This window comes from Schistocerca piceifrons, chromosome 2 (assembly GCF_021461385.2).
Source record: "Schistocerca piceifrons isolate TAMUIC-IGC-003096 chromosome 2, iqSchPice1.1, whole genome shotgun sequence".
NCBI lineage: Eukaryota > Metazoa > Arthropoda > Insecta > Orthoptera > Acrididae > Schistocerca > Schistocerca piceifrons.
Window position 1 is genome coordinate 403427549 of NC_060139.1, and position 27073 is coordinate 403454621.

A 27073-nucleotide genomic window follows, 5' to 3' on the forward strand; every position below is an offset into this window, starting at 1 on the left:
TCGAATTGTTTCCAAATCTCTGGGCTGGACGCAGACGACCTGTATCTGGTCCGACCCGTTCCCCGAATTTTACGCATGTAAACGTTTTTCTTTGGGGAAAGCTGAAGCACGCTGTCTACAAGGACATACCAACTACTCTCAATGTTATGCATCGACGTATTATCTCAGCCTACTTGGACATCTCCGCTGAAATGCTACCATGTGCGCAGCAGTCGTTCCATACCAGACAGGAAGCGTTATTGCCACTTCCGGTGGTCATTTTGAATACGGCCTGTGATGGTCAATCATCTCGTTACTGGTCGGAATCCGCATAACTAGTGTGTGCACTTGTTTCGTTCTTAGGTGTGAGCTGCCACAGGTACTGAACAAGTGTAGTGTGGGTACTTTCCAAAATGATATCTCGTAAACGACTCGCACTAAAATCTGCAACAAACACTGCTGACATTATAATTTACCCTATTTTAGTTAGCTAATGTCAATAAGCATTGTTCCATTTAAAAAAGCGTATGTTTGCACAAAAAATACACGCTCTAAGTTGAAGGGCTAACAATACGAGCCCCAAGCTATCAATCTATGCCGTTAAAACCGCACATCGGGAGCACTTTCCACTTCCACAATATTTGCGGTGCAAGTTTTAGGTGATTTACCCCGTGTACGTTCCCCACCCATAGTGTCATGATTGGATAAGACTTTTAATCACCTAACAGTCAATGGGAAAAATTACACTTTTGTGGGCATGTGGAGACATTCTGCGTAATAATATTATAATAATTCTTTGAGCACTACTTGGAACAAACAATTGAGAAGTCTGCACTTGATGAATCGAATGGGAACAAACACGCTTGACCTCTTTGAAGATGTGTTTACGAAACTGGTGTCAGTGACAATGAGGCAGTGGGTAATGCTTAGTACAACAGTTCGTGAAGGTAGCGATCCTCCATGATATACAGCCTCTGTGAAGAAACTTCTTCGGAAACAGCGACTACCGCATAATGTGTGTAAAACTAAACATAGTGATACAGATAGGGACATACTAAATAAAACGCATTTGGATGTCAAAAGTCTTCAATGACCTCTGTAGTAGAATTTTATCGAATGACCTCTCACGAAACCAAAAGAAATTCGGTCATATATAAAGGCTGTTAGTGGTTCCATAGTTAATGTCCTGACGCTCGTGGATGTCTAAGGAAACGAAACTGATAGTAGCAAAACAAAAGCAGACATTCTGAACTCCGCTTTTAAACAAACCATTACGTAGAAGACACAGAAGTACTGCCACATTTTAATTTGTGGATTACTGCAGAAATGAGGAACAGCTGAAATCGGTAAAATTTAGCAAAGCTGCCAAGCCTATTGGAATCTATGTAGCATTTGCAGTAGAGTTAGCTTCGTGACATCAGTGGTGCGACAGCAAACTTGCTCGTTTCTCACAAAGGTCCGTAAAGCAATGGATCAAGTCAGTCAAGCGATTGCTGTATTTCTTTGCTTCTGAAAGTCATTTGACTCAGTACTACACCCATATTTATAAACAGAAGTACGATCATATGGGGTATCAAACTCAACTGGTGACTGAGTTGATTATTTCTTTGTGAGGAGGATACAAATGTTATTTTGGATGGAGAGAGATCAACAAAAGCAGAAGTAACTTCAGGCATGCCCAAGGGAAGTGTACTGCGGCCCTTGGCGTTAATTTTGTACGTTAATGACTTGGCAGACCATATTAATAGTGCCCTAAAAATTTTTTACAATTAAGACAGCCACCTACAGTGCAGTAATGTCTGAAATAGAAACGTACAGATATTAAGTCAGATATTGATAAGGTTCAAAAGAGATGCAAACATTGAGAAAAAAACTAACTGTGACTTCACAATATCACTGAACCGCAACTGGAATCCATAAACTCTTACAAATACCTGAATGAAACCATTTTAAGGGTATGAAATATAATGATAAAATAAGATGAATCGTAAGTAATAGTAGGCAGCAGACTTCATTTCATTTGGAGGATACTGGCAAAATACAGTCAGTTAGTGCGTCTCTGCTATTTGCCCAACTAGGCCAATCAAATTATATGAATGCATGGTGTCTGTTCTTTCGGACATATCCGAGAGAACAGGCACCACTCTTTCATATAATTTGATTGGTCTTGCTGGGCAACTGATCCACCTTCTTCAGTGCAGATGGTGTGTCTGTTCTTTTGGATATGTCGAAAGAACAGACACCACACATTCATATACGAGGATTGGAACTTTAATAGTGGCAACTATTTATTTACAGCTCGTGCAAAATAGATACGTGTTTCAAAGTTTTACTGACCTTCAAAGTAGTCACCTGCACTGTGTATAACCCGTTGCGAGCGATGTGGAAGTCGTAGGATATTCTTAGCAGAGCCAGTTGTGGTGCGCAGTCTATTGCCCGACGAATTTGTAGCAGTTCTGAAGCGAATTCCGTGAAGTGTTTCCTTCAGTTTAGAAATCGAGTTGAACTTACGAGTGCTTAAATCAGGGGAGTGCAGTAGGTGGTATAGCACTTCGCAGCCCTATCAGTCAAACAAATCAGTAACAGCTTGCACTGTACTTACTTGAGCATTGTCCTGCAAACTGATGGTCAGGTCCCGCAGAAAGTGTCATCACTTCTGTCTCCAAGCTGGTCGTAGGTTGTGTGCCAAAAATGAACAGCATAGAGACAGAAGTGATGACACTTTCTGAACTGAAGGAAACACTTTACAGCATTCGCTTCAGAACTGCTACAAATTCGTCGGGCAATAGGCCGCGCCACTCGAACTGTCAACACAACTGGCACTGCTAAGGGTACCCTACGACTTCAACATCGCTGGCAACGGGTTATACACAATGCTGGCGACTGCTTTCAATGTCAGTAAAATTTTGAAACTCGTACCTATTTTGTACGAGCTGTAAATAAATAGTTTTAATCTGCCAGGAAGTTTCATATCAGTGCACACTCCGCTGTAGAGTGAAAATCCCATTCTGGACAAATTGAATATACTCTTGTCAACGAGTGGTGGGCGGATTTGCCGTCCTGAACTGGACCGTGCATCGCAATCACAAGCTCGATCAGGCACTGTACTTCGTGCTGCACGGTGTTGGGTTGTATTCCCCGAGTAGTGTAGCTGAGATAGCGAAGCGACAAAAATCCTTCAACGCGGTTCGAGGTGTTTGTGCATGAGAAAGACTTGGAGAGAGCGTAGTGGAAAGTTCGCAGTATGTGTAGACGAGACGGCGTGCAGAGAGAGAGAGAGAGAGAGAGAGAGAGAGAGAGAGAGAGAGAGAGAGAGCGAGAGCGCGCGCGCGCGAGAGAGAGAGAGAGAGAGAGAGAGAGAGAGAGAGAGAGAGGGGGGGGCGGGGGGGGGGGGGAGAGAAAGCACGGCTCCTGCGTGCACGTTTAGTGACGAGTATCGGGACGCCACATACCTTCTGGTACAAGCTAAATACTTCTGTTTGTTGTTTCTGATCGTAGCATGACTGTAGATTTATTATGTTGCTTGTCACCTCATTTTTGGCTCTATGCACTGAGAGAGAAAAATAACTTTTATCAAACCAACTTCGATATATTTTGTAACCTCCCCACAAAAATTTTATAAACAGAAATGACAATATTATTTAGAAATGGTAATGGACATTGCGCTAAGCGTAACCTGCCCACAATGAAATGTACTGACAATGGCAACAAAAATGTGAAATTCGCAATCTGACTCAAATATAAATTCTTCACCAAAAAATTAAAGTCTATTCAGTGATAAGAAAATTCAATTAAACCGAAATATCGGTCTTTGGCCCTGTGTAAAACAATCAGAATTAGATTCTTACCTCAGTATAACTGGATGTCAAATTTCTGCTCTTATCTCTGCGCACGGCTTGGAGGAACTGTATTGCAAATAATAATATTCCTTTTTTCTGTGATTTTACTGAAATTTTTCTTTAACGAAAGTGGAATGAAAGGGGAAGTGCAATTAAATAAATTTTGTTTTGTAAAAACTGCTTTGGAATAAAAATTATTATTGGGGACTTGTTGGACATTAATTACAATAAATAAATTTTACATTATCTAATGATTATATTAATTAACAGTATACCTCATTCAGCATCTTGACCAGTGTTGCCGACCGCCTACATCACACAACCGCACTGGGCTGCTACTACTGACCGACTGCTCTGCATGACGACTAGCTACAGACTTCCACGACTACAGACAGAGTACTGCTCTGCATAGCGACAACTAGCGAACTCGTCGCAACACTCGCGCGGTCAAGCGCAGACCCTCTGGTCAGAGATGCTGCAATGCCTCGCCATCGCTGCTGCGTTACATACGTGTTTCATAACCCTCCACTGGGGGGGCAAAAATTTGGCAGCGATGGTGAGTCATTTGGACTTGCCAATCGCGGCAAAATTTTTTCCTAATTAATAAACTTCTACAATTTACAGAATATTTAGATGTAGTACATGAATTAGATGTTGTGCACACGCACTAAGTACAAAACAAGATATGAGTACAAAACATACTATCAAATCAGAAAAATGTATATACAAATTATTTGACAGAAAACAAAGTGCAGAGGCACTGAAAAAATTCATTGGCATATTCAGAACAAACAAACAGACTGGCAAAAAATATTATGTTGACAAGTAACATGAGTGTACTCGCACTGGAGTTGAGAACATATCAGTAAATGATGAAATGTATATACAATTAGTAACAAATGACATAAGTGCATACGCATTGAAGTATTGAATATACAGAATAGTACAAATCATATTGAAAAATGAGAAAAGTGCACAGGCACTGAAGTTCAGTAGAAAACATATTAACACCTAACATAAGTGCACATGCACTGTAATTCAGAACATATTATTAAAATAAAAAATGTATATACAATATAAAAGACAAGAGTGCACATACTGTACTTGAGAACAAATCGAAAAAAATGTCTTTAGCATTTTGACAATAAATAAACATAATGGCAAAAAAAAAATCATATCGATAAGTGACATAAGTGTACTCGCACTGGAGTTGAGCAAATCTAAAAAAAATGTATATCCATGAACATAAATAATGTTACAAAAAAAAATTATTTTCCTTATGTGACAAGAATCAGGATAGGAAAGGGAAGGATTGCATCATGGTTGTAGCACTTTAGATTGCACACAGCTGTTCTGAAAGTCCATATCTTTCCACAGAAGTACAACACCAAGTGACACAACTTGAAGTTCTTTTCCCATCAGAATTTATCAGTGTAGCCAAGACACTGAATTGTCGTAGTAATATTCCATGTTTTCATTTTGGCAGTACATTAGGTACACCAAACAGTGGGACCATAATAATGTCTTCATCGCTCACGGTGGTGGACAGCATGTCGTGTCAACACCACGCTCTTACAAGGCACACCAACGTAGAATTAGTGCAAAACCAAATATAGTGCTCCATGATCACTAGGATAAACAGGACAAAATGGACATTGCAGTAATTCAGGGCAGTTAGCTCATGAGGTGAAGGACATCAAGTCACATAATATTGACAATTACAGACTTAATTAGCAGTTTGTGGCATTCATAGCCCAGTTATTGAACATTTCTGTACCAAGTATGTAGTATTACAGAAAAATGTTCATTAATTGTTTTACATGGAATCAGTAGCCTTCTTTTCCTAGTTACAAAATGTAGCATGGTTAATTAATCATTTGTCATTCCAATATGGTAAGAATCATTAGCCTTCTCCTGATTACAAAGCATTATGAAACAATCACATTCTTTTCCAGTTACAGAGTATAATTATAATCATTAACCTTCTCCTAATTACAGTTAATTAATCATTTGGCATTCCAATAATAATCATTAGCCTTTTCCTAATTACAGTTAATTAATCATTTGTCATTCCAATAATAATCATTAGCCTTTTCCTAATTACAGTTAATTAATCATTTGTCCTCAATTAATCATTTGTCATTCCAATAGTAAGAATCATTAGCTGGCATCACGGGTAATCGTATTACAATAAACAGTGGCAGTCCTTGGCCAGTTACAAAGTATATTTAGTATGACAGAATAATGTTCATCAGAAGTCTCAGTTGAAAAGGAGAGTCAATTATTGGCCTAGCATTAACATAATACATTGAGTGATACAAATTATTGGCACTCATTGGCCATTAACCAAAACATGAAAACTCAACATGGAAAACAAGAGCTAATTAATGGCATAATTAATAACATAATTCGTTGATTGACATTAATTATTGGCACTCAGTGGCCAGCAAGTATTGAATAGAATGAAACATAGTTCATCATAAAGTATTATTCAGATCATTACGAAGTCATTATTAAAAATCAGTTAATTACAGTCATAGCATTAATAATCATGGGCATTATAAGTAGTCTCATTACAATAAACAGTGTTCCTCATTCAGTAGTATTCAGATCATTACAAAGTCATTATTAAAATCAGTTAATTACAGTCATAGCATTAATAATCATACGCATTATAAATAGTCTCATTACAATAAACAGTGGCAGTTATTAGCCAGTGACAAAGCATTATTTTAAATATATACTTTTTTTTTGTCTCATTAAGAAGTCATTACTGAAGTGACATACTATTCAGAGCTAATCAGCATTACTCAGAACTTTCTCAAACTGGTATCACTACTTGGGACTGGTAATACATTTTTTTTTTTTTTTTGTTAGCAATGCATTGCGTTGGGATCGATAATTAATTGCTGAGGCATAACACTATTTGCTTTTGACCTATTGCTGCAAATGAGGATAGTTAACGTCATTCGTCATGAGTCAGCTGTAGCAGGGTTATGTAACAAGGCAGTATGTGTGATCACATTCATAAATGATAAACACAAATGGGTAAAAAAATAAAATGCAAGTACTAGAACAGGTATAATAAGTAACAGGTTTAGTAAGTATCATGAAAAGCTTCTCCTGAAAAAATATACAAAATGGATTATTGACCTGAAAGAAGAAACGCACACTATGCTGAAAAGTAGTGAACTTCGAATTAACAGGTAGTGAAATGTGTATAAAATGTGTTCCATAGCTGTCCTTTCCAAAACTTTCTGTCATCCTACTATGCAATGTAACACCTGCTGTCAAAACAAACTGCAACAAATACTTAAATAACTACATAGCATAAATACATAGCTTCAACATCATCCTCATCTGTAAAAAAAAAAAAAAAAAACCTTCATTATTCATTATCGTAACTTCATTATCATCATCACCTGTAAAGAAAAACTTCATTATTCATAACATCATATCCTTCATCATTATTCATCAGCATTCATTATCATCTGCAAAAAAATCACTTCATTAATCATTATACAACTATTCCTTATCTCTAGCATATTTCATCACTAAAACTAAGATGTGTAGTTCTGTCTGACAGCCTGCATCAATCACCTTGTATTCTGAAAGAAAAAATTAGTTAAGACTGCTATTCTGTGATGAGTATAGTATATTCTTGTTAATGCTTGTTAATCCTGATCCATTTACTCTTCCTCATAAAGTTATTGCATCTTCTTTTGTTTATTCCGTAGGTGAAATTCCCATTTATGCTAAATTTATTTCTTAGAATCATCATTCCTTTCTGAAATTGATGAACAAAGATTAATGTCCTGCATTTAAATCATATACCCACTAAATAATGACTGGTTTATGGTGACACAATTAACCATACAGCATAACATGACAGAAAACGTAGTATGTCAAAGACATTGACAGTGTTCAAAGCCAAAATGTACAGAGAATATCACAATGCAGCAGCAAAAAATGTAAAACAGTCACGATCTTGAGATGTCATAGGGCAAAAAGAATGTCAAAGTCAACAGGTGTGTTATATCTTAACTATTTCACAGTGCATACAAACAAAACTGGAATACAATCGTACATAAAAAGACAAATGTGACGTTCGTTGTGTTCAGCTTGTAGTGTAATTAATCAAGGCGAGAATTAAAGACTTTAATAAAAAAAATGTAATGAAATTAACATGTCATTAGCCAATATTGCATAATTAGTCATAAAATACGTAAGTTCATCTGGAAAAATATGCACGGTCTGATGTGTAACGACAAGAAAAGCGACCTGCTAACCTTACCTTGCCGGGCACTTCCCAAGAAAAAATACGATAATCATCAGTAATTAGTCAGGTGAAGTAATTGCATTAGTAAATGGCATCATAGTGTGTTGAATCATACAGTGTCTTCATTCAATAAACGGTTTAATGTTTGAGATATGGTGATTGCCTTTCGATTTTCTAGTTCTCAAAGTTTCGACGTGTACAACATTGGGGTGAGGGATGCTGCGAATCCGATATGGACCTGCGTATAGAAGTTCAAATTTACTGCACTTACCTTTTAATTTGCTGGATAAATAGTGTGTACGTATTAATATCTTCTGTCCAACGTGAAAGTCGCGGCGTGTACAAACCTGTTTTTGCTGTCTTCTCCGGCGCTCTGCGGCACGTTTGATGTTGTTCAGTGCAATGTCAATTATTTCGTGGTGTCTTAGTCGCCTACATTTGGGTAATTTTACTAATTCTTTAATTTTGTTCGGTGGTTCAACGTTTTTCAGTATAACAGTCGGAGATAGCATAGTGGATTCATTTGGAATGGAATTAATTACATCTTGGAATGAGAGTATGTATGTATCCCAATCAATATGTCTTTTGTGGCAGTATATTCGGCACAGCTTACCAATTTCTTTCATTAATCTTTCACAAGGGTTCGAAGAAGCATGGTACTTGGATATATAGATCGGAGAAATGTTTCTGGCTCGTAACATGCGTGTCCATACGCTACTACGAAATTGAGATCCATTATCAGAAATTACTTTCATCACATGCCCTACATGAGATAGAAAATGTTTTACAAATGCTTTCGAAACAGTTTTAGCAGTAGCTTTGCGTAACGGAGTGAAAGTAACAAATTTTGAAGTGAGCTCAACAGCGACAAAGATGTAGCAAAAACCTCTGTTAGTTCTGGGAATCGGACCAAAAATATCTACAGCAGCCATGTGTCTTAATTTAACAGATATAATGGGATATAATGGAGGAATATGTGAAGTGGTGTCTGATTTAGCTTTCTGGCAAATTTTACAAGACGCTAAAACTCGTCGTATACGTTTCTCCATGTTGGTAAAATAACAGTTCTGTCTCAGTATAAGAAAACATTTTCGTGCTCCGTAATGTGCGTAACTTAAATGAGTGTACCAAATTAATTTGTTAACCGGTTCGTCAGGTATGCATAATAACCAATTGTTGCTGTCAGGATGAGAGCGGCGAAACGGAATGTCATTGCGCACAGTGTAATGGTTTCTAATCGTAACATTTTTCCTATCTTGCCAAAGGTGTTTAATTTCTTTCCACACATTGTCTTTATTTTGCTCCTTTGCTATGTCCTGTAATGACGATGAAATAAAGTTTTCAAATGCAACTTGCTGAATGTACATGACACTGAAATTTGTTTTGCAGAAGTTGGTTGCTACGTCTTGCTGATTGTTGCCGAGAGAACGCGATAGTGCGTCTGCTATAACATTTTGCGTGCCGGGAATGTGAACTATTGTAAAATTAAATTCTTGTAAATAAAGTTTCCATCTGCTTAATCTGTCGTGAGTGAATTTAGCCGAAAGTAAAAATTGTATAGCTCTATGGTCTGTGTAAACGGTAGTATGTCTGCCATAAAGAAAGTGCCGAAATCTCGTAAAAGCCCGTACAACACATAATGTTTCCAATTCTGTAACAGAATAATTTCGTTCAGCGGGTGACAAAATGCGACTTGCAAATGCGATGTTTTTAATTACTGTAGAGCCATCTTCTTCAATTTCCTGAAAAATGTGTACGCCTAAAGCGGTATTGGAACTGTCGGTGGCAATGGAAAAATTTCTAGTAAGATCTGGGTGCGATAAAAGTGGTGCATTCAACAGAGCATGTTTCAAATAACATTCTCGTGAGCAAAATTCTGCGTGTCAAAAGTAATGTTTGCGTTACTGTAATATGCGATCTGTGCTGTATCTGGTCAAAATCTATCGTACGTGCTGTTATTTACGGGAGAATATTGTGGCATATCCACTATATGAACTGTTCTGTTATTTCTTGCTGACGTGTTACGCTATAGATGACACCTATTGTCTGTTTCATTCGTGATAATATGTTGTTGCTAATGTTCTTGCTGCTCATAATATCGACTGTTATTAAATGTACGCTGAAAATTGTGCTCGTTATTTTTACGTCTGTCAAGATAGTAATTTCTATACGGCGTATTGCGATAGGAATTGAAATGGTGTGTTGTCTGTACGTGGTTATTTCTTTGTTGCCATGCGTTACTATTTGTTGGGGCTGGGACTATACGTGCACGCGGCGAAACATTAAAGTTTGGTTGACCTTGCAGACCGCATTGTTGGTTACGTATGCTAAGCGGCTGACTTTCATGCTGTTGTGGTGAAAAACATATATTGTTACCAAAAATGTGGTTCCGATTGCTCAAAATTTTATACATACTGATGATTACGATTTTATCTGTTATTAAAATTACGGCGGTAGTTGTCATTACGGGAGTGCCTACTGAAAATTGTCACATTCGGTAAAATATTTGTCATATCCGGTTTTCTTTAGTCATTTTTCTTAATTCTAGGTAGAGCAATAGTTAAAGAGCTGTTTTGATAGATATATAGGATAGTAGAAGAGAAGGCAGCAGTGCAGAAAACTAAAGATGAAACAGCACTACTACAGCTCGGGGCCCTATGCTCGCTACGGCACATATTCATTAAAGCGTAATGAATCCCCTGAGGTCTTTTACGCACTGCAAATAAATTTTAGCTTTTGCGTTACAGGCAATAGCGGTATAAATTCAAAAGCAAATAGTTGTATCCATGTTAATTCTAGTTTCTGCATTATAGGCAATGCTGTTGTAAATACAAAAATAAATTGTCGCATCTGGTTCAAAGCTAGTTTCTGCATTACAGGCAATAGCGGTGAAAGCACAAAAATAAATTGTCGTATACAGCTCAAAGTGTGTACCTGTGTTCTGTCATTATTAAATTCTTTACATTTTCTGGCGGATAAAAATTGCTCGTAATCTACGTTCTCGTCATTGGATTTGAAAACACGTTCAGGTTTGTGTGTGAATCTGTTCGTCTGTGTCATTTCGTACTTCAAGTTACGTAGTTTTTCAGATTTTAAGTCGCGTGGCTTTTCGGATTTTAAGTCGCGTAGTTGCTGTAAATTGCTCACATTATACACGTTGCGTGAGTCAGACAAATGCTCGCAAAGTGGCTTCTGCTGTGTGTTATTATCTGAAATACTTTTCATCTTTGTTACTTCTTGTTGTAAACTCGATAACTTTCTACGTAACGTATTGTGAGATGAATCGATCTCATTAATTGTCTGCAGTAAATTTTGAAATTCAGGTGTTTGGTTAAATGAAACCGGTGAAGTATCGTCTGATTTATTGTCATTAGCACTTTCGATAGCATCAATACGACTGGCCAATTCATCATATTTTTCAGTCAGTATTTTTGCCTGATCATCGGTTTTAGAATCAGACGCATTAATCTGTTTTTGCAACTTACGCGTAGTTTCGCTCAGTTTTTTAACATCAGCTTTGATCACATCGCAATCCTGTGTTAATTCTAATTGTTCGAATCTGTCTGTCACTGTTTGAATATTTACTGTGTGTGTATCTGTTTTTGATTTAAGATCAGAAATTTCATCCCGTAATTCCGCGTTCAACTGTTCTATGGCATTAATTTTGCCGGACACTGTAGTAATATTATTGTCTACATACGTCTTCGCTTTCGCGAACATTTTACGTTTGTCCTCTTGTCTTTGTGCAGTGATTGTTTCCATAACCTGACGTTTGACTTTATTTTGATCCTGAATAAATTTGCGGAAACGCGTATCACTGTTCTGTATGTGCTGATTAAAGCGCTCGTTAATCTGAGTGTTCTGCTGTTCGAATTTCGCGTCTATCTTTGCGTCCATTGTGCGCGAAAGTTCTACCGTTATTGCTTTAAACTCGTCCCGTAATTGTGTAGCTTTTTCAGAGCATTGTTTAGCGACTCCGCTAATTTCGTCTCTGAGTGTTTCTGTTGCGGCTGTTTGCATTTCCCTTAATTCTTGCGCAACAGACTTTATTTCTTCGCTATTTTTTCGTGAACAAGCCTCAATTTCCACTCGCAACTGTTCCTTAGTGTCATGACACTGCGCGGCAACGGCTCTTATTTGTTCACTAAGCTGTCTGGAATTGTCGTCTAATTTTTCATTTAAGTGTTGTTTGAGTTTTTCATTATCTTGTTTGACCTGTTCACTAAGTTTGTCTTGTTTTTCGTTCTGTTGTTTGACCTGTTCACTGAGTTGTTTAAAATCTTCACTTTGTTTGTCTAATTTTTTATTCTGTTCACTAAATTGTTGTTTGAGATTTTCGTCATTTTTATTAAATTTTTCATTAAACTGTTTGAAATTTTGCTGCAAAAATGCCATAATTAGATCCGATTCAAGATTAGCATTTCTATTCTCTGTGCTGTTCAATAGTGGATCTGGAACTTTCTCGCTTACTGTAACCATTTGGTTATTCTGAGATTTAGAAAAAAGTTTGTCAGTCGGATGTACACTGTCAGACATTATTTCGGAATTAAATAAATCCGTCCTACTTTCAGTACACTGTTCATTTTCACTAGACAAATTTGTCTGTACGTTACTTGAATTTTCCAAATCGGGTGTGTTAAGCTCGGCAGCGCTCATTACAATAGAGCGTTCTGCGTCATCAATTGTCGTCCAATTAACAGACGAGACAATTGAGTTCGTTTGTTCATTATCAGGGTAAAAGTCATCACTAGTGGTTGGAATGCACTGATTGTTAGTGAACGCAGGATTGTCATCATTACACCGCGTGTCACATGTCCTATCGGTAAAGTTGTTTGAGTCGCTAATTTCATTCATGATACCTCGCGATACACTATTCACAGTCTTTCGCGGCATTTTAACAGTAGTCACAATTATTCACAAAACAAATAAGCACAATGCAAAAACAACACACAAATACAACAGAGCAAACGAATTGTCGTTGATCTGTGGAAAGAAAGTCACAAGTTAATAAAAGCGTAGCGCCAAATCCTAATTATATCTAAGCAAATAAGAGCAGATATCTGACTGTTCCTCAAAAGATTCTCAACGAAATACGATCCTGGACTGGGTGTCGCCAAGTGTAACCTCCCCACAAAAATTTTATAAACAGAAATGACAATATTATTTAGAAATGGTAATGGACATTGCGCTAAGCGTAACCTGCCCACAATGAAATGTACTGACAATGGCAACAAAAATGTGAAATTCGCAATCTGACTCAAATATAAATTCTTCACCAAAAAATTAAAGTCTATTCAGTGATAAGAAAATTCAATTAAACCGAAATATCGGTCTTTGGCCCTGTATAAAACAATCAGAATTAGATTCTTACCTCAGTATAACTGGATGTCAAATTTCTGCTCTTATCTCTGCGCACGGCTTGGAGGAACTGTATTGCAAATAATAATATTCCTTTTTTCTGTGATTTTACTGAAATTTTTCTTTAACGAAAGTGGAATGAAAGGGGAAGTGCAATTAAATAAATTTTGTTTTGTAAAAACTGCTTTGGAATAAAAATTATTATTGGGGACTTGTTGGACATTAATTACAATAAATAAATTTTACATTATCTAATGATTATATTAATTAACAGTATACCTCATTCAGCATCTTGACCAGTGTTGCCGACCGCCTACATCACACAACCGCACTGGGCTGCTACTACTGACCGACTGCTCTGCATGACGACTAGCTACAGACTTCCACGACTACAGACAGAGTACTGCTCTGCATAGCGACAACTAGCGAACTCGTCGCAACACTCGCGCGGTCAAGCGCAGACCCTCTGGTCAGAGATGCTGCAATGCCTCGCCATCGCTGCTGCGTTACATACATGTTTCAATTTGTAAGAGCTGTTTTTCTCAGTGTATGACAAGACATGATGTATTGTGTTCTTTAGGTTGACATTATTTTGGCTGAGACCTTGCAGAGCCTCAGCGCTGGCCTAGTGAATGTTCCCGGGTTGAATCCCTCACCCTGCAGCAGGGCGTGTGCTGTTTTGAAACTTTCTGTTACATTAAAACTGTGTGCCTAGATAGCCAATCGGTAAGAACATTGCCGTGAAGGGCTAAGTTGCGGATTCAAGTCCCCGTGTGGTACATCATTTCATCGTGTTAGGGAGCTTGGAAACAGCGCACAATTCGCTGCAGAGCGGAAGATACGTTCTTTTAAACCGGATAGTAGAAGTAATTCCTTGGGAATAAACCACAAAAAGAAGAATGAAAAGAAGTCTTGTTCTCGAAACTTTTGTGAAGAAAATGGTCAGTGGGCCCTTGCTGATTTCAGGTGGTAAAACGATTATGGCAGTAACGATAGGATAATGTTTTTGGCGTACTTACCATGATTTACTTCGTGGTTGCGAATGACCTGGTCACGAAAGCTCGCCAGGCTGTTCAGCTTGTCGTAATCGTCCGAACCGGGATAGCGGGTGCCGTGCCGTGACAGGATCCATATTTGCTGTGGCTCGCAGTCTGAAAACATTTGTTCAAACGTGCATGTTATTGTTCACACTGCCTTTCAATAAAAGAGAGGTTGTCAGGTGTTTGACACGATGGAATTACGCGAACAAGGAGAGAGGTTTGGATTCAGTGTTTCACTGGCAGAATGGTCCAGAAGACGGAGCGCTATCACTTCAATTGTGCATGATATGAAACGAAACAGACTGTGACCTATCTAATCAATCCTACTGGGATTTGCATCGCATAAAGTATTTGGTGATAACAAGAAAAACTTGAATCAGCGTGAATGGACAAGGATTTCTACGTAGATCCTTTCACGCGGGGTGTCCCCCAAGGAAGCGTAAATGGACCACTAAGCTGGAGCACGTCAGATCGTTTAAATATTTGTGGAAAATCGTTAGAAACGATATGAAACGGAATGGACACGTTAAGACCGTAATAGGAAAGGTAGTTGGGCGATTGAGGTTTGTTGGACGGGTTCTGAGAGAGTGAGGTGTAGTTGTAAAGCAAATTACATACAAGGCCCAAGTGAGACCAGTTCTAGAGTACTGTTCCAGCGTTTAAACTCAAGATCAAGAAGCCTCAGCAGTATATACCAGCGAATTAAGAACACGGATCATAACAAGTGTGTATTCAATAGTACAGTATGACAGATCTGCCCGAGAAACTTAATTGGGAATGCTTGCAAGACAAGCGACGTTGTTCTGTTGATAGCGTGGTAGATTAACTTAGTGAACAGGTGTTGAGGAAGACTGTGCGGCAGTTTTGTTGCATTTGTAAAATATAAGCTTTCTCAGCCGGAAATATCACACTTATTCCGGGCTGTTATACCATTTCATTTATGTTCAGAATTTTTCCCAATAAAAAGAGAATTGTGGGAGAAAGTTCTCATCCAGTGGTATGCTCGTATCAGGGGAAGCCATAACACCTAGAAAGCGACGTCGTCCAACATATCTGAATGATGACAAGTAATGCAACAAATATTAATAGTTATGAGTTGATCATCAATTGTTATTTTGGAAAAGAAACTGACTGACGCTATCTCAGGATTCATAATTTTCAAACAGTAAAATAATGTAGATGCGATTATGAAGGGGGTCCAGTTTGGTTTCTCCTTTCGGCGGACAGGGTGACCTCCCGATGCCGAGCCGTATGCAAGCGGTGAAAAAGACAGGCAGGTAGGCAGACGGTATGGACGCGAGGGAAAAACTCTGCCCTCACATAGTAATGTTGATAATTTCAAAATACGTGATGCAGTCTTGAAAAATTCAGCAATTCAAGTTAATTGCATTTAGATTGTTATTTACCTTAACAAGTTACCTGTTTCCTCTGCTCAAGTAAATTTAAGTGATAAGTTTGAGAGTATAAATGTTTTTCACAAATTCATGATAACGACAAAAACTTGTCGTTATAAACATCAGAAGACTACGATATTGAACACTCCTTACAGCTCAATAATCGTTAATAAAATCTATGATCGCGTTTCTTATTTAAATTTGCTGAGATCATGTTTCAGTTAGAGTAAATTTCCTTGATTGAATTTTCTAAAGTAGTTATTAGCATGATAAGTTTTTAATCACATTGCACAATAATGCTTTGCATTGGCAGCAATTGTGCTGCAATTAAATTAAAGTCATCTTATCCACATTGTGTGAGTTTGCAGAAAGGTTTACCGTAGAATACGTAAATATTACAGTTTAAAAGTGAGGTCAGGTTTTTTAAACAAAGATTTCAGATAAATTCTGGTTTAGAAATTTAACTGCAGTCACATTTCCTTCGGAAACATTAACTGAAATTTTCTTCCTGGCGATCAATCTTCACAGTTTTAATTCGATTTTTCAGGGAAAGTTTTACGGTAATTGACCACAGATCTTGTCGAGTCTCACTGAAGCTAACTGCTGTTGCGGAAAGTGATTAGAACCACAGAAGAACAGAAATTGTTCGTAACATAGACAGTGATTTGTTTTGTTTGATGATTAGGGCATCGTTCTATTGTGGGTCGAACCGTCCAATCATTTCTGCACGTTAGTGATTAAGTTCGTTACCTGATTGGAAAAATTCATTCAGAACACGGTCAAAGGTTCAGTAAATATATTGTAACATAAAAGGCGGGAAAGATTTAATTTTGTCGACTGTAGAAACACGTACAGGCCCAACTAGGCAAATGCATGACGATCTCCACAACAAAAACTGCCAGACGTACTGGCAAAGTTTACAGCGTGCGGCCGCAGATTCTATTAAATTCCCAAGGCAAAGAAAGATTTATCATTTGTACAATCCTATCAATGAACGTGGCAATAAGCGCACAGGCACGTAAGCTGCTGTTTATCGTAGTTAAACTCAAATTACAATACTACGAAAAGAAATATGCGAACTTAAACTTCAAACCCATCAGGTACAAGTTCGCGTGGGATTTTAGTGAAAGTTGCTACGAGCGATTCTATCACAGACCCAAACATTTCGTTCCCGTCCGTTGATGAGATCTTCAAGTCGGGGTGTAACGTTTTTCCAAAAGGTCCCTAAATGAAGTAAAATTCCGATTTCGCGTCTTCGGCGCAGAGCCACGAACGTCACAATGTCTTGGAAACTCGAGCGCACTTGGCCGTAATCAGCAGCTGATGTCCACTAGTGCTTTTGACCCATCGTGGAAGACTGGTACACATCCTCTTCAGTACCGACATCCGGATAACGGTCGATTGCACTCGAGTTTTCAAAACATGCGACATCACGGTTCTAGACGGGAGCATGTGGGAACAGAATTTTACTTCAGTCAGCAGCGAGCAAGGGTATACATCCAACCTTCGAAAAAGGTATGCCCTCTGCAGACGGAGAAGAAATCTCGGTTTCATTAAAAAATTTATCCGATAATGGCAGAACAGCCTATAATATTTTACAATTTTTAATATGTAATCGTATATCCCACGTAGGGATTATGAGAATGACATAAGAGAGATTGTGGCGCATATAGAGACACATGTATGCAGTCACTTTTCCCTCTCCGAATGAAACAGGGCAGAAAATTTCTGAGAATAGTGTGAAACACCCTCTGCCGCGCACATTTCAGTGGTTTTTATATTCCCGTTATACCGTCGGTGGAATGGTGACCAATACAATATTGAAAAAGTATTGTTTTTAGTCTACAATCGCAATTTAATTATCTTTGCCTACTGGCTACCGGTTTCGGTGCACAGTACCATCCACAGGCGATCCTCGATCTAAAAAGTCCATTTCGTAGTTAGAACAATAATGCATGACAAACGTGAGGTATACAAGGTGATTCATCTGCCACAACCTATGGATTTAATGCAACCCGCAACGCATTCAAAATCTACGTAAGGAGTTTTTCGTATTCTCTCATTTGCTACCCACACACTACAGTCCTACAGAAAAAAAATGAAAAGGACATTTTTGTAGGAAATCTAATGTATTTAAATTCTGTACTAAGATACGTTTACGCTGGAGGCTACGGTTTCGAGTTTTTCAAGGAAAATGCGTTTGACAGTGGCTTTTGTAAATTTTTCTTGAATAATTCGGTAACTATAGGCTTTAGCGAAACATATATGAGCATAAAATTTAAATAACTTAAATTTCCTACAAAAACGTCCTGTTCATTTTGTCTGTAGGACTAATAGTTAGTATGTAGCGTGCGAAAGACTGTGAAAATTCGCGCGTTCTTGCATAAGAGCTGCTAAAGACTGTATAACTGTGACAGAATGCCAGTATCGTTAATTTCATCTCATTATAGAACAGTATGTCCGAGATCCGAACGAAGTTAAATAGTTATTTTTAAATGGCACCCTGGACATTTCTGTAAATCATCCATTCTACCTGTCGCAGAGAATTATAACTCTAATCAGTTACGTGTGTACGTGGACGAAGCTACACTGACATCCGACCGTGTCTCTGGATACTTCACTTTTTTTGTCAGGCAGTGTAATTATTAGTTCGCCACGCCTAGCATTCATGGCAAGTCTTGCCCGAAAGGATCTGTTTGAAAGTGACCATCCGATAGAAAGAGAAACGAAGCTACATTTGGACAGAATACCACACAGAGGCACAGGTACTGATTCGGATAAAAGTTCTATGTTGTGGGACAGTAAACAAGCTCAAGAGTAAGAACCAGGAATCTGGTAGATTAGAGAAAGATGTCATGAATTTGAGTCCTCTACGTACGGCAACTTTCTGAGGCAACCATAATTTCTGATGGAAAATCGACAAAGGATAATAGGGGTAGCTGCTTTTAAAGACTCACGTGGTGAACTAGTCCGCGTAAGTGGGCACCGCACGTAATGCACACCACACATTTAATTTACATTTGATCACTAAGTTGTACTTCTCATTCTTTCCACTCCATTCTGTTTCTGGCTATGCTGGTCCACTGTCGTCCTGCTTGTTTTCTGAATAAGTCCGACAACTTGCGTCTTGGTTTTCCTGGGAGTCTCTTGCCGATGTAGGAGCCCCATGTGGTTGCTCGTGCCGCCCATCTGTCGTATTGCAGCCTCGCTACGTGGCCACCCCATTTCCATTTGGTCTTCGTAGCCTGTTGTGCTATGTCTGTTGTTGCTGGCATTTGTGTATCGAGGTGTTCGATATTCTGTCTTTCAGAGAGATGCCAAGGATCTTCCTCTGCATTTTCCATTGGCATACCTGTAGAGTATTTCCCTCTTTGCATTTGAGAGCCCATGTCTGACATCCATATAATAACACTCGAAAAACGCTTTGGAGTGCCTCCATTTTGAGCCTCCTATGAACTTTAAAGCCCAGAAAGCTTTCCAAGCTACGGAAACTCTTCGTTTTATTTCTTTTTTCATTTTGTTGTTAAAGGAAATTATTTGGCCTAGGTATATGTATTGTGATGCATACATTAGTTCCGATCCTTCAAGATATATTGGGGTTTCTGATCCATTTGCCATTACATGCGTTTTAGATTTTTTCATTGTGAGTCTTGCCATCTTGCTTTGTGTGTTAAGCTCCTGGAGCATTGATTGCAGTTCCTTTGCAGTTTTGGCGAAGAGGACTATGTCGTCAGCGAACCTCAAATTTGTTAGTATCTTGACGTTGAGGCATATTCCATCTTTCTTATTCTCTTTTTAGTTTCCTGAACATGTCCTCCAGCATGCGGGTAAATAGTTTTGGGGAGATAGGGTCCCCTTGTCTAACTCCTCCTTCCACAAGAAAAGGTTGGCCTGTCTTTTCGGTTTTAACTCTAGCGAAACTGTGGTTTTGAATGTTTGTTAGTAATTTGATGTATTTTGCTTTAACTCCTTGATTTCTTAGAACTTGAAGTATGTTTGGGAGTTCGATGTTATCGAATGCTTTGCTGTAATCAACATAAGCAAGGTAGATATATTTTGAGGTGGCGATCTTCCGATTTTTCTATTATCTGATTAATGGTTTGAATAAGGTCCACTGTGCTAAATCCTTTGCGAAATCCTGTTTGTATTGATATTGTAATAATCGAATAAAATAACAGAAGAATAAAACGTTAGAAACAGCCGAGAAATAAATTGCCAGGTTATAGAAGCTAACAAACTGAACCCTTAGGTCGCCTAGAGCCCTTGACGATAAGAGTAGCTAGCGATGGAATTTAACAAAACCAAACAGACATTTTCACAGGAACAACCCGATGTTTTACTGACCCAGTTCAGACATATCGTTAATCAAATATCGTACTGGATTATTTTGGGAGTGAATGGACACATAACATTCCTCTGTACAAAATATTTTGCTTGTAACGAGAAACAAAGTGACAGTCCGTTCATTTGGTTCAAAATGACTCTGAGCACTATGGGACTTAACATCTGAGGTCATCAGTCCCCTAGAACTTAGAACTACTTAAACCTAACTAACCTAAGGACATCACACACATCCATGCCCGAGGCAGGATTCGAAACTGCGACCGTAGCGGTCGCGCGGTTCCAGACTGAAGCGCCTAGAACCGCTCGGTCACCACGGCCGGCTCTGTTCATTTGGTACTGTCCGTTACGATGTGAGGTAATGGCTCTTATGTTACCACAATGGTAACTGGTAGCAATCAGTGATGGTTTTTGTCCTGCACACGAGTGAACAACGCGTTTCGAGAGGCGCAGCTCATCAGGTTCCAGCACTTAGTTCACGAGGATAAAACACTAACAAGTCTATCAATACAACTGCGACTTTCACAAAATGAAACGGAATACCAACACAATGGGCTATGGGTCGCCGTCTCACATAAAACTCGACGACTTCTGTTAGTGGCCATCCCACCTCACACCGCACACCACGTCCTTTAGATATGCTGTGGGCTGTGTAATATCGCGAACATGTCTGTTCACAACAATCCCCGGAGCACTGGATAAGCGTCAGCTTGACACTCTTGGAGCCCACGGCAGATCAGCAGGGTGCGGTGTGAGATGGAACGGCGACTGAAGAAGTCGTCGATTTTAATGTGAGGCGACGACCCACAGTCCAATGTGTTTGCATTCCATTTAATTTTGTGAAAGTCGCGATTGTTTTGGTGAACTTTTCAGCGTTTTAACCCCATGAACTAAGTTACGCAAACTGATGAGGATGACGATATCACTGTCTCTCGAAACTTGTTGTTGAGTTGTGTGTAGGATAAAAGTTTCTGTTGAACCCTACCAGTTATCTGTTGACCTTGGGATTATCATGAGCAATAATTTTATTGGGGCTGACTCCACCTACGCAAAAACAAAATTGCGTATATATGTTGATACACTGGAGGAAAACTGCAAAATGAGCTCGCGTGCGCATGTTCATGTAAAAAGGGATGGAGGGGGAGGGGTAATTGCGACGTAGGTTTGGAGCGCTTGGAGTAATTTCGACCAAAGTTGGTACACGTATAACTTAGAACCAGGAAACAATTATCGTGGAGGAAAGACGCGCTAGCATTCCTTTTTGAGGTAGTGGGAGTGGGAAAGTGGTGGTTTTGTATCACCCGGAGCAATTTCAACAAGACTTGACACTAGTAAGGCTTACTACTTGGGAACAAAAAGAAGTACTGTGATTACAGGACATCCCTACCAGTCCTATATATGGGGGTGGGAGGCGGGAGACGGAAGGAGAGTAAAGACACTTGAAAAGATATTCTCAGTCCAATCTAATAAACCTTGTAGAGAATCCCCCACACAAATCATAAGTAGATATCTTTTTGTGATGATAAATACTTGCTAATTTCGTAATGATAACTGATTAGGTACCTCCTTAAACTAAGGTCGCTATTGCGGATGTAACGCAACTTTAAAAATAAACCAAAAGGGTACATGGTTTTTGTCTCCTGTTCCTCTGCACTTGTTATTGGCTGTCGTTTTCGCTCTGTCGAAACAACTGCACTATCTTTGCGTGTGCAGTGAGACTAACGCCATTGCCGGCCGGAGTGCATATTTATGAGGTTGGTGCAGAAGTTCGTAGAGCCGGCCGGTGTGGCCGTGCGGTTCTAGGCGCTTCAGTCTTGAACCGTGTGACCCCTACGGTCGCAGTTTCGAATCCTGCCTCGGGCATGGATGTGTGTGATGTCCTTAGGTTAGTTAGGTTTAAGTAGTTCTAAGTTCTAGGGGACTGATGACTTCAGAAGTTAAGTCCCATAGTGCTCAGAGCCATTTGAACTAACGTCATTGCAACGCATTTCCAGGCGTTGCAGAGGCGCCGAATTAAAACATTCTTTAGTATCGTAGCCTACCGATACTGCCGGAGAAGGCGCCCCGAAGATACCTTCTTTGAACATTGCCACCAATGAAGACCGCCATGACGGTGTTATAAGCGGCGGGCACATGGGCACCAGTCTGCTAGTTCCAAATTATTTCGAGTTGCTAGTTGGCGCCGAACGTTACACCGAGTTGTTGATTGCTCTCCCGGCAATTATTCAGTGTATATAGACGCACGGTCGTGTCGGGCCTCTGCTTGTAACTAACCATGGCTGCCACAAGTTGTCAATAGTGTAGCATTTCTTCATTCACAAGTCGAGTACAATAATTTATTTAAAGTGCACTTGCGTCAACTACTCTTTTGCTTACCTGTCCAGATTCCTACGACGAATGATCCCTTTGGTCGCCTTGCACCCATTTATCATTGGCAGCAAGGACCTAACATCTGGCTCCCCGGAACATAACGATTACCGACTCGCATGCGTAACACATTCAAGCGGCCTATGTTTCGTTTAGCTGCCACATACGGCAGTTTCATGGCAGTCACTAAGAGATTATACTCATATTTAGCTAATGAAAGTGACTGCGGAAGAAAAGATGACAGATTGGAGTTTGCCGGTCAAGTACACTTCTGGTCGATGACACTTCATTACGTTTTAGCGGGCTTTGCAAGCTGAAACCACTCTTTCTGCGACACTTTTCTGGACAGAGTCGGCATCGGTGAGGGAAGATAACATCGCAGACATTGCAGAGTTACCATTAGGAGGAGCCTAGCTTTCCAGACTGTTTTGTTGTTAAGAGGTCTGACACCTGACAGGGTCACACCCTACTCCGTTGGGCGTCCCACGTTTAGATTTGACGGCTTCATTGTCATATCACGAGCGGCTAGAGAACGTGAAGTCTGCTCAACAGAGCTCCGAATATCTGAATGAGTAGGGCGTGGCAGTACCACCGGATGCTGCTTGCTTGTTAGTGTTTACACATCGTTGATGCATGTCTTTGGTATGATGCATTACCTACCGAGATTCTCACGGATTTCTTACAGAAATTTATTCCATCCTTGGGCTTCATGAAGTAGTATAAAAATTTCTCACGTTCTGTGATCTACAAGGTTCCACAATCGCGCCGAAATGTGGATGCGGCTAACATATTTCTGTTGAACTTATTCTTTGTACATCAGCTTATAGTCTTTATAGTTCCCACATCCCCGGCCGTTGTTAGTTTTCGTAACCGATGCCGCTACTTCTCAGTCAAGTAGCTCCTCAATTGGCCTCACAAGGGCTGAGAGCACTCCGCTTGCCAACAACACCCGGTAGACACGGACGTTGGCCCATCCAAGCGCTTAACTTCTGTGATCTGACGGGAACTGGTGTCACCACTGCGGCAGGCCCGTTGGCTTTTAATAATAGTAATGCAGTACATATTCTGTTCTCGTAAAGCGCAAAGTACTTCCACGAATATTAGTTTCGCAGGCTACCATCAAAATGCAATATGATTTTTTATGAAATTGGAATTTCGTGTGTCTTGCGAAGTCTTCTTGCGATAATTTCCACTAGGTGGTTCATTTTTCTGAACGTTCTTTGTTCGTGAGTATGGGGTATGTTGGTGTTAGGTTCAGTACGCCATCTTGGGCTCAAACAGAATAATTGGGACGTTCAGGCAGTGTATGTTCAAGTGTTAGTCTCTGTCGCGTCACACGCCATACGCACATGTCCTCTTTCTCCGTGTTTCACACAAATACGAAGGTTGTGGTTCATAGCTTGTGAGAAAATGTGTGAAGCTGTGAATTGGTGGAAATTGTTGGAATTTTGTCTTGTACTTATCGTCAGCAGGAGGTTGCAGTGAAGGCACTGTTTCTGAAGTATGCCTCTTGTGACAGACACGTATTCGATATCTTGTTTTTGATTTACTCATGGCCGGTACCATAACGATTACTTGCAACTTTTCGTAATGACCTGTGACTATCTGTTGTTTTATCACGAAATCTAAGGAGTGCACTTCATTTATTAGTGCTCAGTTTGACGCGAATGGATTCAGATCGTTCTAGTACCTGATAGTGGAGTATTTCGTCTTGACCGTGGGAGGGTTGACCAATGTGAGTCTGCGGGTTTAGGCAGTAGAGCTATACCTCGCTCTAGACGCAAGCAAGTTGCTGTGGTGCTAATCTGTAAGTTGGACAAGGGATGAATCCACGTTTGCTTTGTTACAAATCCAGTCTTGGATCAAAATGTTTATTTGTAATCAGGTAATTAATTTCGATCGGTAATGGCTATCTTCAGACCTGAGTAGAAAGGTGTTGCGCTACATATATCATGTCATTACATGTGATGATGAAGTGAAAATCATTAGCCATTTTGGCTTTGTCCAACAAATGAAACTGTGGTATGTAAAGGGCACAATGAAAGCGTACTTACTGCAGATGAAGAGAAACACATTATGTTTTATCTTTTCGCTACTCTTGGGCTTTCTCGTTCGAGCTGAGCAGCGAAGCTCCACTATTGACCAAGATTGGTGCATATTATCTATTTCTGCCTTTATTATGGTGCTTCCATTGCCTCTATAATCAGGCGATGAATTAGTTTGATTTTTAAGGACATTTAATTTGTATTCTATGGTTCTTTATACAAATTTAATTCTCACACACCAATTCTTACACATGTTTTGTGGGTGGCTCATTGGCACACGAATTCTCTCGTGCGATTACTGATACTGCCAAAGATGGCCTAGACGGGATGCAGTAACCCGCATGAAGGCTACCGACAAGCTACTATCAAGAGAAATAGTGGCTCCACTTCCAATCTTGACAGTGACGGTTTGGAGAGCATTGTGTTAGTCACATACCCCTTCGAACTGTCATCCAACGACGCTGATGGTAGAGGTGATACTGACGCACACAATTGCATATCTCTGACGTCAGTATGTTGTATAATTGTGGAATACCTCTTATGCTCGCATATTGAGACACTCCCACAGACAGAAAAATCTCTGTAAGAATCGACATGGATTCCGCAAACAACGATCGAGTGATACCCAGCTCGCTTTATTCGCTTACGAGACTCAGAAGCTAGTACGTACCAGCGACCAGGTTGGTATCCCTTGACTTCTTGAAGGCGTTCGACACAATTCCTCAGCGTCACCCAATGAGCACAATATGTGCGTACGGAATACCAAATTAGCTTTGCAATTGGGATGAAAAGTTGCTTGTAAATAGGACACAGTATGGTATTCTTAACAGAGTGAAATACTCGGATGTAAAAGTAGCTTCGGGTGCACACCGAGGAAGTGACATAAGACTATCGCGGTTCAAAATATACAGGGTGTATCAAAAAGAATCATCCGATTTGGCAGTCTAGATTTCTGAAACTAATAAACATGTAAAATGAATTTTGTTTTTTGATGGATGGGGAACCAAAATTTTTTTTCATACCTTTTCATAGGTGCTCAATACTCCCCCTTTGAGATGCACTGAACATGTCAGTTTGATATTCAATTTGTTCCCACACTGCAGCGAGCATGTCTTGAGTCCCTCTCATGTTATACAACTTCGTATGGTTGTTTCGTATCCCGTATTCTCACATCATGACGGTTCACCTTTCCATTTAAATGGAACGTTGCCTGGTCACTAAACACTAAGCGTGGAAGAAAACTATCATCCTCCATCTTGCCAAGAACGAAACTGCAACTCCACACGTTGTTGTTTGTCAGCTTCACGAAGAGCTTGCAGCAGCTGAATTTTGTATGGTGTCATGTGTAAACGTCGACGCACCACACACCAGACGGACATCGGGGGCATGTTGAACTGCCGAGATACACAGCGAACGAATTACTGCGGACTCCTTGTGAAACTATGGCGGATGCGTTCGACGTCTGTGTCAGACACTCAGGGACGCCCTGGCGATTTGCCTTTACACTTGTTTCTCAGAATTGTTCAAGTCATCGTCTAGTGCTCTGTGCTGCAGAATGATCCATATCGTACCTAGTAACCTACGAAAATCACGCTGAACAGTTATTACTGACCCGCTCTGCGCAAAACGTACAACACAAAACGCTGTCTGTTGTCCCGTCACCATTTTTACTAGGACTGAAGTGGGCACACGCTGCTGTTACCTAACAGGAATCATGCAAAACTAGAGAGTTTTCGCTTTCCAACAGTACGTTGTTCACGCACATATTTCAAATAATATAATAGTTATGATTTTTTTTTTCCAAATCAGGTGATTCTTTGCGATACACCTTGTATTTAAATGACTTAGTAGATAACATCGGAAGCTCAACAAAGCTGTTCTTGAATGATGCTGTTGTGTACGACAGAAAGATCCGTTATCGTTTGATTGCTGAACTAGCACTGTAAGCGGTCACGTTGTCTGGGAGTACGCCTACGGAGCAATTTGAAATGAAATGACCACATAACACTTATCGGAGAATGGCAGATGTCATGCTAAAATTGATGAGAAGAATCCGGATGAAGAGTAGTCCACCCACAAAGAAGACAGATTACATGATCTTCGTTCGACTGATAGTTGAGTGTTTTTCGCCAGCCTGGGAACCGTACCTGACAGGAGTGATAGATGAAATAGAGGAGATACAGAGGAGAGCAGCGCGTTTCATCACAGGTTCGTTTAGTAAGCACTAAATCGCCACTGGAAGACTAAGCAAGAGAGGAGTTATATATCACGACGTGGTTTACTGTTAAAATTCGGAAAGCGTATGTTCTTAAATTTGTCAGTCCATATACTGATTGTTCCTATTAGGTTGCTGAGTTCGTAGCGTTTTAGTTTTTCCTGTTGGTATTCCAGTTGCTATGGATTTATTTATCGATTGTCATTTTTTATTTGT

General features: G+C 39.7%; 1 protein-coding gene across 2 annotated transcripts in view; it reads right to left on the reverse strand.

Annotated features, from left to right (window-relative positions):
- LOC124776696 (multiple inositol polyphosphate phosphatase 1) overlaps positions 1-27073 on the reverse strand; it is a 306445-nt gene that overhangs the window by 99873 nt on the left and 179499 nt on the right. For both annotated transcript variants that reach the window (XM_047251799.1, XM_047251800.1), the window contains exon 3: positions 14475-14606. In XM_047251799.1, coding sequence (XP_047107755.1) covers positions 14475-14606 — 132 coding nt within the window. The remainder of the gene's footprint in view (positions 1-14474; positions 14607-27073) is intronic.